The sequence below is a fragment of the Neolamprologus brichardi genome, chromosome 4, assembly GCF_056152115.1.
Source record: "Neolamprologus brichardi isolate AB-2024 chromosome 4, ASM5615211v1, whole genome shotgun sequence".
In the NCBI taxonomy this organism is placed as follows: Eukaryota; Metazoa; Chordata; class Actinopteri; order Cichliformes; family Cichlidae; genus Neolamprologus; species Neolamprologus brichardi.
Genome location: NC_142107.1, coordinates 10,604,010 through 10,619,892, shown reverse-complemented (window position 1 = coordinate 10,619,892; position 15,883 = coordinate 10,604,010). Strand labels below are relative to the sequence as shown.

Below are 15,883 nucleotides of genomic sequence, written 5' to 3'. Positions count from 1 at the left end.
CCCTTCAGTATCTTTGAATCCTGCAGCGGTTGAATGAAACTTTCATTACTCTGCAGGATGTTTGCCCCCCAGCCACCCCCCTAAAAAGAAACTCCAAATCATATTTGTCCATATTACACGTGCTATTCTGAAACGCGTCGTTGCATTTATTGTGCAACCCCATGAAAAAGAAAAGAAAAGGAAAAAATGCCCGCGTCTTTAAAGTTTATGTAGCAACAGAGGGATTGTAGCGATAATGCCATTGGGGCGGCAGATCAGTTACTTCTGACGCTCCAAAGCCTCGGGGAGTTGGCTCAAGATTGCCTGTCTTTGATAAGGTCCTCACACTGTAGCTACAACTTCGTGGTCTAAGGAAAGCTTGCCAAAAGATGGGAAGGGAAAGGTCAGGAAATAAACCGAGCAGCATTTAAACAATATTTCGTCACCAGTAACTGCACAAAACTGAGGGGTCTCCACCACTTGTTTCGCTTTTTTCTTTTCTTTTCTTTTTTTTTTTTTTGAAGGCACGAGGTTGCAATTGTTTTTTATGCAGCTGCCGGGACCCGGCAGTCGGTTCCTCACTTTGAAGTGCGCTGCTCCAGCCTCTCGGTTCAGTTGGTGTTGGAGTCGCCTACAGGAGAGATCTACCGTGCGGCATGGCAGCCTGAAACCATAGGGAGGAGAAAAGGAGGAGGCAGAAAAGCGATATATATATATATTTTCTTCCTCTCTCGAGTGCATTTTTCTCTCTGTAAACTGACTCGAACCTGAACGGACTGTATGTGGACGCGCTGAGGAGACCAGCATTGTGGATTATAAGCGATTTTTGTGTATGTGTGTGTATGTATTTGTGGAGGGAGAAGGAAAAAAAGAAGAAACCCGGAGTTTTAATTCGAGCTGAAGAACTCGTGGATCGATGGTAAGTTGCAAGAGTGTGTGCCTCCTCAAAGTGGCCCCCATTGGAGTTCTCTTTGATGTGCTGTTGACTCGCCTTTGAAGTAATGTTCTGAGGGTTGGGGAGGGGGGATGATTGGTCGCTTTTCTTACTTTTAAAGCCCAAGGAGGAACTGAGTCATCTCTGTGCCGTGTTCACGGAAATTTCCTTTGCGATAATATTTTGTACTTATATTTTTACATATTGAAGTAAGTGGTCGTTTCTATATATATTTGTGTGTGTGTGCGTGTGACTTTCTTCCCCTCACAAGATCAGACAAATCAGAGACTTCGGTGCACTTGGAGTCTGGACGTTTATTTATTTATTTTTTAAACCAGGGCTTGTTTCGTCTTTAAACGCAGCGTTAAAGAAATATGTGACAAGTGTGTGGGGGTGTAATGTGCGTTATCATTCTCTTTCTTTCATTTTTCGGTATCCTGTGGGAAGCTTTTGACTTGTAGCTGTGCCACAAGCTCTTTTTTCTAATCTCTTGACATGTTTAACAGTCGAGCGGTGGATCGGTGATACTAAGTGACATGTTCAAGGTTGCACAGCAGCCGCTAATACACTGTAACTACCGCTGATGCTTCGGGGACACGTTGTAGCGATCGTCTGTGCAACAAACTGGGGATGTTTTAAACAGTTGTGGAGGCTAAAGCTCCACAAGCAGCAGCCTTGCTGCCCGTATTAACTATTTCGGTCACGTTTTTCCATCACTTGGAGTTTGTCCCACATCGGTGTCCTACAGGTACTTGAAGCAGTGGCTCGATTTGGTGTATTTTTTTTTAAAGATGAGACGTAGAGAAATGAGAGTGGCAGGGATGGTAGGGGTAAAACGATCAGGAAGCGGCGTCCGTGCGTAATGCTTTGGCATTTTATTGGGAGGGAGAGGAGTTGGGGAGGGTACATGTCTTATTAATTGGCACTCAGGTCTTAACCCACTTTGACGTGCATGTAATTACTACTTCTCGTGATGTTATCGAAAAGGATGGCGGCGATCCAGTACAGACATCGCTTAGGTGGGTGCCCCCCTTCCCCTCTTGTTAAATGTTTTAGTTTAACCAACAGCGCCTTCTGTAGAAATCATATCCCTTAGTTGAGATATGAAGAAGTACTGTTTATGTAATTCTGCTGCAGCTGGATTTTTTTTCTCTCCCCCCCAAATCTGAACTAGTCTGTCGGTTTCTGTAAAAGTCAGCGAGGGTCTGAAAAGGCTCTTACTGCGTTTCTGCCCCCTTTGAAGTTGGGGCGGATCTGGTTTTGATTAGATCAATACTTTGTGTTTCAGAGAGAAGCCGGGCAGCCAGAGAGAAGCCCCCCCGCTGACATAAGAGAGTGAGGAGATTACAGTAGAAGCTCAGAGGAGGTGGAACAGCACACACGCGGGCTCTCTCCTTGCTGCCGTCAGAGCCATGAGCCGGGCGCTTATGGACCATATCGCCAGTAGTTTTCGCGAAGATGCGCCTCGACCCCCTGTGCCCGGGGAGGAGGGCGATGCGCCCTGCTACCCCGGCAAACTCCCAGTAATGAAACCACTGGAGTCCCCCAAATCCGTTCTGCTCGGCTCTCCGGGTTCCTCCGCGAGGAGGAACGAGGATGGTCTCGGGGAGCCAGAGGGGAGTGCCTCCCCGGATTCCCCGCTTTCCCGGTGGACAAAGTCTCTGCACTCTCTCCTCGGGGACCAGGACGGCGCTCTTCTTTTTAGGACATTCCTGGAGCGAGAAAAATGTGTGGACACTTTAGACTTTTGGTTCGCCTGCAATGGATTCAGGCAGATGGACCTCAAGGATACCAAAACGCAGAGAGTCGCCAAAGCAATTTACAAGCGCTACATCGAAAACAACAGCATTGTCGCCAAACAGCTGAAGCCCGCGACGAAAACCTACATACGGGATAATATTAAGAAGCAGCACATAGACTCTGCCATGTTCGACCAGGCGCAGACCGAGATCCAGACCGACATGGAGGAGAACGCGTACCAGATGTTTCTGACCTCTGACATTTACCTCGAGTTCGTGAGAACTGGAGGAGAGAACCCGAGTCACGTCAACTCGAACGGGCTGGCGGACCTGAAAGTTGTATGTGGATACCTGCCCACGCTCAACGAGGAGGAGGAGTGGAGTTGTGATTTGAAAGCTAAAGCACTTATTGGACTTTCGGCTAAAGCGCAGAGGGCCCCCATTTCCCTGAGGGCAGTGGAGGTGATGGACGGGGGATTCAGGTATGGCGCTTTTACTCTGTTTTCTGGTGCAAAGTGTAAACCTGTTGTTGCACACCAGAGGCAACCGTGCAAGCATTTCTCTCCTGTACAAGTGCTTTTTCTCAACACCACATTAGTTTGGAGAAAACTGGTCAGCCTACCCCCTCCCTGTCTTTCACTCTGGCCCCCTCTCTCACCGTCTCCAGCAGCAGCAGCAGCAGCCCTCTGCTGGCGCTCGCCTGGATTTCCGGGGCTTTGAAATAGTTCCGCAGAGTGAGGGATCGTCTTCCACAGGAAAAGTTCACAGAGCACGCTGGCTCTGGCCCCAGCCAGCAAATAATAGATGATGACATTGCTGTGCTATGCCTTCTCTTGTACCACACTGTCCTCAAGCTTTTGGCAGAGAGATAAATGTATAGCAGAGCTATAGATGGCACTTTGAAGTGGCTGTTTTGTAGTCTCACTCGGGTGCTTGCTAGGCCCTTTTCTCGTTTTTTTCCACGTTGCATTTAAAGGAGGGTGTTTAAGATTAAGACTGCATCCCAAATAAATTGAAGTGATTCATGAGTTTAAAGGACAGCAAAGACAGCAGTGTCAACTCTGGGGCATCCTCTGATGTTCCTGTTGCTAACTTACAGTGACAGGCTGAGCTAAGCTGACAGCTACCTGCTCAGGACAGCAGGGATTGGCAGCTCTCCCTTTTCTCTGCCCTCCCATTGTTGTCACCCTTTCAGATTCAAAACATGTGCTCTTAATTTCTCCCCCTCCCCTTTTTTTCTCCTTTCCTCTCCCCTTACCTTTTCTCATCTGACTCAGATTCTCTTAAAAAAAAACATAACAAACGGCAGCAGCTACAGTGCAGAATCAACACCCACCACCACCACCTCCCCACCAAAAAACCTTCTTCACTCTCTTCTTCCCTCTTTTCTTGTTTGCGTCAATTCTCCTCTGATTCCCTCCTTCGCTGCGTTCCCCCCACCCCAACCCACCCGCCTTCTCTACTTTTATCTTTTTCCTTTGAAAACTCAGGGATAGGGACTACGAGGCATGCTTTTGGAGCGAGAGTGAAGGTGGGGAGGAGGAGGTGGGAAGGGGGAAAGGGAGCGAAAGGAAGGAAGGACAGAGGGAGAGGAGGTGGTGGGGTAGGGGTGGTGGTGGGACGCATAAAAGAAAGGGAGGGAGGAGAAAGCATAAATGAAGGGGTGAAAGAGGCAGGGAGGGAAGAATGCAAGGCCAGCTGTGTTAAATACCTGACTCTTTGCGAGCCCTTCTGAAGGTCAGCCCGGAGCTGGGGGCCTACAGCTTTAGTCATGCTGCGTTTCTGCTTCCTCGTGAAGAACCCACCTCTCCCCTTTGTTTCCTTCTCTGACACACTCTCATGCATCCCACTCCATACTTTTTTCCTTTTTTGGGTCATTCCCCCTCCTTTCCTCTCCTCCTGTACCATGGCAAGAATGCATACACAGCGGGAGATGTATGCCAGGGAAATGGAAAGAGAAATTATGGGATATTTAAGAAGCAATAAGGAGAAAACTGAAGTTTTCCCAGGCCTCAGACTGCTCTGTCACATCCATTCGTTGTTGTTGGGAGCAGATGAGTGAGGCTATAGTTATAGTCCTCTGAAACATTAGAAGATGCAGCTTGTTTTGATGTGACCTTCTCAAAATGACAGAAACACAGTGAATTGTACCCACCTGTTGGATATTGATTCATATTAATCTGATTTTTGTTGGAAACTTCTCAGGTCATACAAGAGAGGAGACTCACTCAACCCCTGCCATTCAGGCTCTTTCGCTCCTGTCAGCAGCACGAATGACAGCGAGGTTTCCAGTGACGCCTTGACTGATGACGCCATGTCTGTGACTGACAGCAGTGTGTAAGTGAATATTATTCAAACATGCGTTATGTGTGTGTGTGTGCAAAAATGAGAGCAAATCCCAAAGAGCTTTCTGTTTGAAGCTGTAGCCATACTGGAAGAATAGTTTGCCATTGATTGGATGGATTGTGGCACCTTAAAAAACAACCAAAGATGCACTCCAGTAGCCAGGACGTGGTCTAGATTAATGCTAAGCTCCATCATAACACACTTTTGACTTTGCCACTGGAGTGTATATGCAGGAAGACTTTGAGTCGATTAGAAGGAATGAGTATAGTAACTTTACATTTTATGCATCTGTGGGCATGAGGAGTGTTTTGATGTCAACTGATTTGCTTGTTACACTTTCTGATTAGCCTCTTGCTGAGTCTTGCCCTGCTGGGGCTCTCTTTTCCTGCTATTAGGGAGTATTTCTTCTCCACTGTCACCAAGATGCTTGTTGCGGTGAAGAAAATCAAGAAAACCTCATTTTTAAAAGTTGACATTTGTCTAAATTAGCTCTGATTGATCACTTATCCAGGAACTTACAAATCAGTCGCTCATGCTGTACATGTGGTTTGTGCTTATCTGTGTACGTGCCTTGGCGCTCGTTCTTCTAAAGGATTGCTTGGCGTAATCACGTGTCTCTCAAGTGACAAGGTGCTATGAAGTCATTGCGTGGTGCACAGCTCAAGGCCAGATGTGCTTTAGTCAGCTGGCTTTTGGACGCAAAGCAAAAAGAAAAGTTGGTGCAACAAGTTGCGCTTTACCTCGAGCCACCTGGGAGGAAGGCGGGGTTGTCGAGGCACGGATGGATGCAGTAACTATGACCAAGCTAATGAAACTCAAAGGCTGACACATGGTTGTTCAGCTGAATTAATGGGGCTGAGTTACACATAAGTATGGCAGCTATAAAGGCTTTTTTTTTTTACAATGGGACGTCCTCTGTTCTGGCATATCACTACACAGCCTTGCTTCAAAGAGACCGAGGCCTATATTGCCCTGTTCCGCTGTACTTTGCCCAGAGCCAGTGACAAAGCCCTGGCCACAGGGACGCAGCTTCTCCACCTCATTTTCTGCCCGTTCTGGCCTTGATCTGAATATCTGCCTCGCCGCTTTAGGTCAGTTAAAAAAAGACCCATAAACATTTGAATTTCATTTACAGATAAAGAGGAGAAAAAAAGAGAGAAAAGGGAAAACGCAACGGGGGAGGAGGCGGTTGGGTGGGAAGAGAAAGAGAGTAGCGGAGGGGGGATTTTTGCTTATATCTTATTTATGGATTTGCTTGGACGCTGGGGAATGCAGCTGCGCAGACTTCAAACATTACCTTATCTTACAAACCAGCCTTTTGATGTGCGGAGATCAGAGGCTGGCTGCAGCAGCGCTTGCCAAATGAAGATTGGGGAGGGGAGGGAGGGGTGGTTGCTTATGCGCATGACTGTGGCATTTCAAAGCAAAAGTGGAAAAGTGCTTCTCAGTTAGGCTAGGTCACCAGGAAACTGCTGTTTAGCATGGAAGGAAAGAGATTGTTTTACACTGTCAAGTGCTTCAGTTTGAAGCTCTGCTGTTTGTTGTTTGATTCCCTTTTTTTGAGTCAGTCAGCCCTTCATCCCCTCAGACTTAACCAGGTTACCTGCACCCTTGGGTCCTATCCTGCAGTAACTCTTTGAAAAAGCATAATGAGTAGCTAATGCTAACTGTGTCCTCAGCTTACCATAAAAGTCAGGAGGGAGATGCTAATGCTGACGCTACTTTTGGCCCGTAAAGTGGAGCACAGTAACTGCAGTGTGCATTTGTGTGTATGCTGGTGAAAGGAAATGACCAGCAGGGTGCCCGGTGTTGTGCTGGAGCCAGCCCTGAAAATGAGTGTCGTTTCTAGGGCAAATAAAACCTTACTCATTGCAGCGTAACCCGAGCCGCTTGGAGGCGGAAATGCTGTCATAATTTACCTCTGAGTAGCCTTTTTGTTCTCAGATTAAGCCTGAAATATGAAAAGTTAAATGAATTGGAGAATTAATAAATTAGATTTGTTCTTGCTTGAACTGTGTTTGATCTGCCCATTTGGCTAACAAGCTTCTTCCTGAATGTCTGTTTGGTCTTTAGTGATGTATCCGATTGGGTAATTGACCTTTGTGTTGTGTCTGCGTACCCCCTCTCCCCTTCCCCAGAGATGGCATCCCTCCATATAAACTGGGCTCCAAGAAGCAGCTACAGAGGGAGATGCAGCGAAACATGAGGATGAACAGCCAAGTCTCGCTGCCTGCTTTTCCTGTAAGTACACAAACGCACACAGACACGTGCATACGTACATGCATAACTTCACATACACATGCTCAGAAGTCTCCATACCACCCTGTGTTCGGGTCTCTCTGGGTTCTATGAATAGTATTGCACAAACTGTATTTGGCATCTTCAATTCAACAACGCCAGCAAAGATCTAAAGAGTAACGTCAAAGACCCAGCCTCCCACTCTCTCTCTCGCACACACACATACACACACATTCACATAAGCTCGCATGCAAACACAACCCCACTCCCTACCTTTGGTGTCACCTACACCCCCATTAGGGTTCCTTGAAGTCTGCGGGAGACGGGGGGGGGTGTCTCTAAGCTGTTTATCGCCGCAGCGCTCGGAACACACCAGGGTTTTTCTTCCCCACCGATGGTGTAAATATGGAGAACAGAGAGAGATGAGGAAGATCTCTGCCGCTTTATCCCGAGGGCTCTGAAATCAGCCCGGTTCCTCAACAAAAACACAAAGATACTCAGACACATTCACACGCACGCACATTCACGCACACGCGGCGCTTTGATCCACGGATGAATGGAACAAACGCACAGGGAAGTGACAACTTCCAGCAGAGCTGGCCCCCCCCTTTTTTCCCCCTTTTTTTCACAGCCCCGCCACCCTTCCAACCCCCAGCACACACACACATACAGAAACACAAATGCTCAGCCAGCCCCCTCCCCTAAAAGTGAAGGATCTAAGGGGAAGAGTTTGAGCATGTCATGTGAGCTCTCAACAGGTCAGAGGGGAGTTTGTAGCTTAAGGCTTAAGAGAAGCTAACTTCACGTTGAGAGAAAAAAAAAGTCCAAATCGAAGGGGGGGGGGGGGGGGGGGGGCACAACTTTCAGTAGTAGCTATAACAGAAGCAGCTTGTTAAAACAAACTTAAGGTAACTCCCTTTTTTTCCACATTATGAGGTATGCAGTAACTGTTGCTGTTGGATCTTGCCGCTTTCACTCACTCTCCCCCTTTTGCTTTATTTTCTTATTTTTTGGCTTTTATTCTTGTTTTTGTTTCCCGTCTGATTTTTGGCGATGGCTGCCATTCCCATGGTGCACCAGCTCCAGGCACCATCAGACAGCTCCTCTTTTTCTCACTTTTTTCTCCCCTTTATCCCGACTACAAAGGCTTATGAGAAATTGGGGGGGGAATCAAGAAAACCCAACTGCAAAAATAATTTAAGATGCATGCGTATGCACCCAATCTCGTGCTGTCACTTTACTGTACGTTAAAGATGCCCAGCGTGTGGGGGTGGGGCTAAATTACCTCAACCTTTCTGATCTCCCATCCTGTTTTTCTGGCACCTTTATCTCTTTCCTTCAGTCCTTCCCTCTCTTCATTTTTCTCCCACACACATCTCAACTTCTCCCAGTTTCTTTTTCTTTTTTTTAATCCCTCATCCTTTTCCTCCCTGGAGTTCTCTTCCACCCCCTGTCGATATGTGGCTTTTATTTCTAGATGTAAAGCCACTGCTTCCCATCAATCTATCCCTCCATCCCTCCCTCAGCCGCTCTATTCTCCCCCCACTGAGTGTTTGATATTTGACGAGGAAGGCTTTGAAGTGAGCTGACTTTAAAGAGGCCTGCTGATGATGACAGAAGGAACCAGCCGAGGCCCTGGCCCAGCATGACCATGCACCAGGCCTGCCAACCCCTGAAAACAGCCCTGTAGCCATAGGTGCCAGTGCGAGTGCCCTGATCAGAACTGCCTTTAGTGGGAAATGCATGCTGTAGATGATGTGAAGTGCTATAGTAATGGAGGGATGGCATGAGTCTTGCAGTTTCTTATATATCTTCTGTTTTTATATATCTCCTCTACAGCGTACTCGCCATCCACCCAAAGAGATGATACCAATGGAGCCAGCACAGTTTGCAGCCCAGCTCATCGCCCGCCTGGAGAACCTGAAGAGGCAGCAGGAAACCATGAACACATTGGAGGAGAGGCTGCAGCAGATTCAGGAGGTTTGTGTGACTCTGGTTCTTACTGAAGAAATGAAAGATGAAGATGTTTTGTTCTGGCCTTGACTTAGTTTGCCTTGTTTTTATCAGGAGGAGGAAAGAGAAGATGCCGAGATCATGGGAAGTGCTCCCGCGCTTTCACCCCACTCCTTACCCCTCCTCTCTGGCTCCTCTGACGAGGACCCCCAGGCCATCCTGGACGAACACCTTTCCCGCGTCCTGAAGACCCCCGGGTGCCAGTCCCCGGCCGTGATCCGGCATTCCCCTCGATCCAGCTCGCCAGAACACCGGCCTTTCACGCGCGCTGGCTTCAGCGTCAAGGGCCTGGTGAGAACCGGGCCCTCCAGTTCGTCTGTATCCAGTCCTGACCAAGGGGCGATTACCCTGTCCCTGGGTCCCAACAGAACCCTCGTAAGCAGGCAGAGCACGAAACACATCCACCACCACTACATCCACCATCACACTGGTCCGAAGTCTAAAGAGCAGATCGAAAGGGAGGCAGCCCTCAGGGTGCACAGCGTGTGTTCCGGCAGCAGCGAGTGCCAGCCCTGTCAGCCGTACCAGCGCAGCCGCAGCCTAGGCAGAGAGATGTGTGGTGCCATCACCACAGACAACAGCATGGGGTCAGTCCCAAGCACTTTTTTCATATTTGTCTCCCATTTGTTTTTTCTTTTTTGTCAGTGTTTAAAATAAGCAGTGCAATTACTTTTCCAGGCGTTCAAGCTCTCTATCGAGGCGGGTGTGTCGCTCAGGGGCTGAGGATGGAGTAGCGGAGAGGTGCATGGAGGACTGTGGACCCTTACAGCTGCCCACTGACACAGCAGATCCCACCCAGAATGTGCTGCAGTGGATCCTGGAAAGTAAACGACAGGGCAGACACAAGTCTCACAGGTGAGTGGAGGATAATACTTGGAGTATCTGTGTGAGTGTTGGGGACACCTTTTCATGTTGTTAAAGTCAAATTTCCCCGTCTCCCTCTCAGTACCCAGAGCACCAAGAAATCCTTTGGAGGCTCATCTACTCAGACACACACGTGGGGCGGGGGTGGAAGCTGCGGCCACCTACGTGGTCACCAGCCGTCCCAGCCATTCATCCAAGACCCAGCTATGCCTCCGCTCCCTCCTCCCAACACTTTGGCGCAGCTGGAGGAGGCCTGCCGCAGACTGGAGGAGGTATCCACCAAGCCCACCAAGCAAAGGTACACACAGACTTCAAAGAGCAGATTATTATTAAGTAACGCTCTTGGTTATAACTTCAAACTATTCCAGATGTGCTTTTTAAACTCAAGTCTTATTTCATTTCTCTTCCCAGGCATTCAGTGTCCAGCCTTCAGCGAGAGAAGACCCACCTCATGCCCGTTCAGGACGGGGCGTCTGTCCCCCTGCCGCTCGTCAGTCCCAGCCCCGCTGGCGTCCCCGCGACCAGTCTCCAATCAGAAGAGTACGATGCCTCTACAGTCCTGCCCTCCCTCTCCTCTCCTCCTTTCTGCTCCTCTTCCTCCTCCTCTCAGCTCTAGCCTCCAACTTCCAAGTGTACTTTGACCCTTTTTAACTCTTCCCACTTGTCACCCGCACCACTTGCTTGCACACAGATAGATGAGAAGCAGCTATGCTACACATACATTACACCCCCACAGACACTCACTTATTTAAAGCTTTGTACACCTAGCACTGCCTCTTACGTCTGCATGAATCGCGTGCATTTTTGCTGTGCATGGAGAGCGTGTGTGCGTGTGTGCAGTCACTGCACCACCTGACCGAGACATCCCTTTTCATATATCTGTATCATTTTTATTGGCTGTCCTTCAGTGAGCTGGCACTAGGTTGGGGCGAGCAGAGCTTAGCAAAGGGAGGGTTCCTCTGAAGCGGGCCTACAAAGCCTTGGACGTAGCTGAAGGGGAATTGATAACCGTGCACACACAAGTGCAAACTTATAGACGGCACTGGGTCACTCCGTCACTCAGGATGCTCTTAGTTACTGTTGTGGGAAAAATTTAGTAGATCACTTGTTGGAGAACTTCTTATTTCTCTTTTGTCGAGATGTTGTCTGGTATAGCGAAAGCGCTTGCTGCTTCTGACACCCTTCCTCTCTGTCTTTTGTTTCCCGGCAGGTGTAAGAAGGGTTCAGGAAGCCACACGGTGAGCAGCGGGGAGGCAGTGGTGACGTACTTCTTCTGCGGCGAGGAGATTCCTTATCGGAGGACCATGAAGAGCCACAGTCTGACATTAGGTCACTTCAAAGAGCAGCTCCGCAAGAAGGGCAACTACAGGTGTGTGCAGGCACATTAAAATATACAGATCAGTTTTAATGTTTTACAGTAGTGAAGCAGCTTTAGTGACCTAAATACAGTTAACTTTTTATGAACTGGGATTAGTTCATTGGCCTTGATATATAAAACAGTCTTTGTGCTGACTTGTAGACAAAGTTTACAGTGGGATCATTTGATTACTAAGGTGTGGGAGTATCTTCATGTCCAACATTACTGAGGGCATTTTAGACACAGTGACCAATCAGAATGATGGAGACATAAACCCTACTACCTTCTCTAGTGGTAAAATTTTGCCTTTGAATGGCGGTCAGCACCTGCAAGCATAAAAACCTGAAATACTGTCTCCGTGACTACGTCAAGGACTGATATCAGCATTTGTTTCCATCGGTGTCTGCACTCAGGCAGGCCTCTGGATACGTGTGCGTTTGGTGTGAGGGGTGCAGTGAAAAGGAAGGGACAAGAGGAGGGAGGGAGGGTGGTGCAGGGGTTAGTGGGAGAGTTTGAACTGGAGCGATTTTTGGGTCCCATCTGGTATTGATTTCCATGCTAAGGCACACTTAATACACATGGCTTTGAAGCCCCAGCCCCTTTCATTTCAACCAACAAAGACTCACACAAATGGCCAGCGTGCAAATTCTTCACTGATGCTATCAGGGCCTCTTTTTTTTCCTGCTCTGGGGTCTTGTGTGTGTGCGTGCGTGTGCCCGCGCGCGCATTAATGTGCTTTGCGTTGAACGCGCACAGTGTTTACACATGTTGTAATCATTTTATGGATATTTTTGAAAGGCATACAGTTAAATGCCAGATCCGCTTGTTTGCTCTGCTACGGGGCCTTCACCGAGGCCGCTCGGCTTCGATGTGTGTTTGTGGAGAGAGATTTAATTTGATTGTTTCTTTCCAGTGGGCATTAAAGGGGGAAAAAGATCAAACATTTATTGTTTAGACTGCCACAGTCTCCAAGATAAGCACGGCCCAAGTATTGTGTTAATAATTACAGGTATCAAACTGGTGATGGGGGGGAGAGAAGCAAAAGCAAAAGAACTTAGCAAAACCTCTTCCTGTCCAGATGTCCACAACGTTTTCAGATCAACAAACGTGACAAGCACTTAGCGCCGAGTTCTCCACATCTGTCTGTTTGCCCCCACCCTTCCTTACACCCCTTACTTGCTCTTCTTTTCTCTCTGGCTCACAGTCTCAGTTCTTCTGTCATACCATCCACATTTTTTGGAAAGAGAGCTGCACGGCGCTTTAATAGCAGCCAGAGAATGTGTGGAGTTGGGTCATTTCAACATGGCAGCGGTTCAACAAAGAACAGTACTGCTCGGCCCTGCCAGACGATATTGGTGCCAGATGTCAGTGCAAACGGAGGGAGAAGGGGAGGGGAGGCAGATCCAGCCACATAAAACATGTTCCAGTGGAAATTCAGGCTCTCTGTGTCTCTGTCTGTCTCTCTTAGCAAGAAAAAAAAAAGAGGGCGATCATAGCTCTTTGAAGATTTTGGGTTTTTTTTTAAAGTAGGAGGGCTCGACTTTTCTTTCTTCCTCTCCAAGGAGGGAACAGTTATCAGGCGTGTCCTTCGCTCTTTGATTCCATCTGATCGGCGCGCTTTTTCCTAAAAGGAGGTCGCTTTATTTCACACCCTGTGTCGTTGCCCTTTATTAGTGATTACCCTCGTGTTAATTAGCACACGTGCACGCTTGTGCACCTCTGCAATGCTGCAGTTCTGGTTTTATAAGTGTTGCATGTCTTAAAAACAAAGAACAACCACAAAAAACACTCGCAAACATGCCCGCATTCCAGTCACCACACACCGAGCAGATCGAGGAATTTTTCCATTACATAGTTAATGAGTGGATTTCGAGTCCCGGTTAACCAACCCACCCCTGCTGATTTCTCTTCCTCTAAAATAAGGACTGGGGGGGGGGTTACATCATTATGGCCCAGTGAAGTCATGGCTGACGAGAAGCCCCTTCTGAGTTTGCTTCTTCTGCACACATACACAAAAGTCAGCTGCCCTTCCTATAGGTCTCAGTAAGCGCTCACACTGTCAACATGGGCGAGGAAGGACACACGGCATACTGCTTGCTCGTTCTCCACCTCCTCCTCCCCCTCTACTTTGTCTCTTTTCTTTGTCCCTGTAATAATGAACCGGGGATGAGGAGTGAGTGAAAGCCCTGTGCACGAGCGGGTGTGTAGGAGTCAGGGGTAATGACAGGCAGACTTGCAGGCACCCAAAATTTCAGCCTTTGTCAAAGGACCCCTTCATTTGCACACGGGTCTAATTGGCCCCTGTTAGCCAGGGCAAAACTCACAGCAACACAACGGGGGTGGGGGGAGAGAAGAGAAGGAACGGGAGAAAAAGTAAAAGAGAACAAGTGGAGGGAGGAAGCCTGCTGTTTCAAACCAAGTCTTGTCAGCAGCAGGTTCCACCCTGCCCTGGTATCAGCAGGCTTGGCTGATTGTGTACTCAGTGGCTCGGCTGCAGATAGCAGAAATGAAACTTCATGTTTCAAAGGGGAGCGTTTGACTTATCAGGTTTTCTTTTTCTTTCTTATTTTTCTTTGGACTTTTTGTTTATGAGCTTCAAAGTATCTTGAATCAAAGGGAGAAGTATTTTGTGTTAACGCTTTCATCTCTCGGTCACAGGTACTACTTCAAGAAGGCCAGCGACGAGTTCGAGTGTGGCGCCGTGTTCGAGGAGGTGTCCGACGACTGCTCCCTGCTCCCCACCTACGAGGGGAAGATCTTGGGAAAGGTGGAGAGGATGGAGTGAGCGCTGCCGTAGTTGATCAATAACTCTGCGGATGCCCTCCTTCATGTGCTCTCACACATGTACGTGTGTGTGTGTGTGTTTTTTAAGCTAAGACTTGAAGGACTGGAGATGTTGTTGAAGGAACGCTGGTTTTTGGGCATGCGGACTGGAAGCGGGACAAGATATCCACATTACCGGACTATCAAGTGAAAAGCTCATCTAGAAGTGAAGAAAACGTGGACTTTATGCTGCTGGGCTCAAAACTTCCCAAAAGAGGAATATCTAGAGACTCTAGGTGAATGACCACTTGTCAAAGAAGCAGGGCGCTGTGGGTTTAATTTGAAACTGAGAGCCTACTTGAACCCTCCCCGTGCCAGTGTCTGCCTATAGTTGCTCACTAGCGCATTACTAATATGTATACGCAGATATACATGTACATTGCATTGTATTGTGATGCTCGTATTGCTGTGTAAAGATTTCTATAGCTATTTATTGGAAATACCCCTTTCCCAAATCCTATCCTTCCTCTACTTCCATGGACAAGCTGCTTGGAGTTGGACAAACTTCTCGAATTATCCACATCTGTGAACGCCCCACCCTACTCCACCCAACCCTCTCCTTCTGAGCATCAGTTCTCAAGCAAAGGTTTTTATTCCTTTTCAGCCCCTCATATTGAACTGTAAACATCAACAATACCTCTTCAAGAACTCCACTCCCACTCCGGGACATCTCCGCTCTCCTGGCCGGAGAGCGTACTGCTGAAGCTTTGAGAATGGCTCTCTTATCACTTAAAAGTTCGATAATATATTTACTACTGCAGTGCTATTTGTGGATGTGTCCCCGTCTGCTCTTAGGGGTGGGGTGGTCTTCAGTGTGCTATGGAATTTAAAACAAAAAAAGAAAAAAATGCTATTAATGTTTAATTCCATACTCTGGGACTGTGCCCAGCTAGCCTTGATCTGTCACGTCTTAGTGCCTTTGTTTCAGCGGCGCAGGCATCGCACAAATAGCCTATATATTTACGAGGAGGAAACTGCCCTGAACAGGTCTTTGAGTCCCCAAAATGTGTTTACACCATATTCATATTTACCAAGAAAAAGTTCTATAATGTGTTCCCCTATGTGCTTACCTGTTAGTGAGTGAGTGTGTGTGTGTGTGTGCGTGACTGAGAGTATTTTAAGCCTGCACTATGAGCTGCAGATGCTAATGATGGTGGTGATATATATCTATATATATATATCTATATATATATATACACTATGTTCATAGTGTCTTTATTTGAGTACAGTAGCTGTGCCTACATGGATTCTTGCCATGTTTTTCACCCAGTTTTCAGGGTCCTGTTACTCCCTTGGTTTTTACAAGGGGCCTTATGTTGAAAAGATATTTTTATGCCTTTTAGTATCATCATGTTTATGTTTTATGGTATTTTTCATGGCTTCCTTGGTTCTTCTTGTAAACTGTAAATTATGCGTTCTATAGAGCTCAGTTGAAAAGATGCCTCGGTACTTTAATTATTGTAATTATGAAGAGATGTAGCCTTTAATAAAATGTTCTATTTTTCAAATTAGCAAATTGCTTCCTCTTGTTTCTGTGTGTGTGAGTGTGTGTGTGAGGGAAAGAGAGTTTTGATTGGACTTTGCTAGCTC

General features: G+C 47.5%; 1 protein-coding gene across 1 annotated transcript; it reads left to right on the top strand.

Moving 5' to 3' along the window:
* Nucleotides 1-333: 333 nt before the first annotated feature.
* axin2 (axin 2 (conductin, axil)) lies at nt 334-15,809 on the top strand. The gene is made up of 11 exons (XM_006791486.3): nt 334-898; nt 2,202-3,134; nt 4,858-4,989; nt 7,137-7,239; nt 9,076-9,216; nt 9,304-9,836; nt 9,928-10,104; nt 10,196-10,411; nt 10,525-10,653; nt 11,324-11,482; nt 14,129-15,809. Exons 2-11 carry the CDS (start codon nt 2,326-2,328, stop codon nt 14,253-14,255), a joined length of 2,526 nt encoding a protein of 841 aa, XP_006791549.1. The 5' UTR covers nt 334-898; nt 2,202-2,325; the 3' UTR covers nt 14,256-15,809.
* Nucleotides 15,810-15,883: the final 74 nt, after the last annotated feature.

Excerpts from the sequence above, each read along its gene's own strand:
- axin2 (XM_006791486.3), top strand. The coding sequence starts at position 2,326 with ATGAGCCGGGCGCTTATGGACCATATCGCCAGTAGTTTTCGCGAAGAT. Across the intron at positions 3,135-4,857 it reads GTGATGGACGGGGGATTCAG|GTCATACAAGAGAGGAGACT; the intron begins GTATGGCGCTTT and ends GAAACTTCTCAG. Across the intron at positions 11,483-14,128 it reads CGCAAGAAGGGCAACTACAG|GTACTACTTCAAGAAGGCCA; the intron begins GTGTGTGCAGGC and ends TCTCGGTCACAG.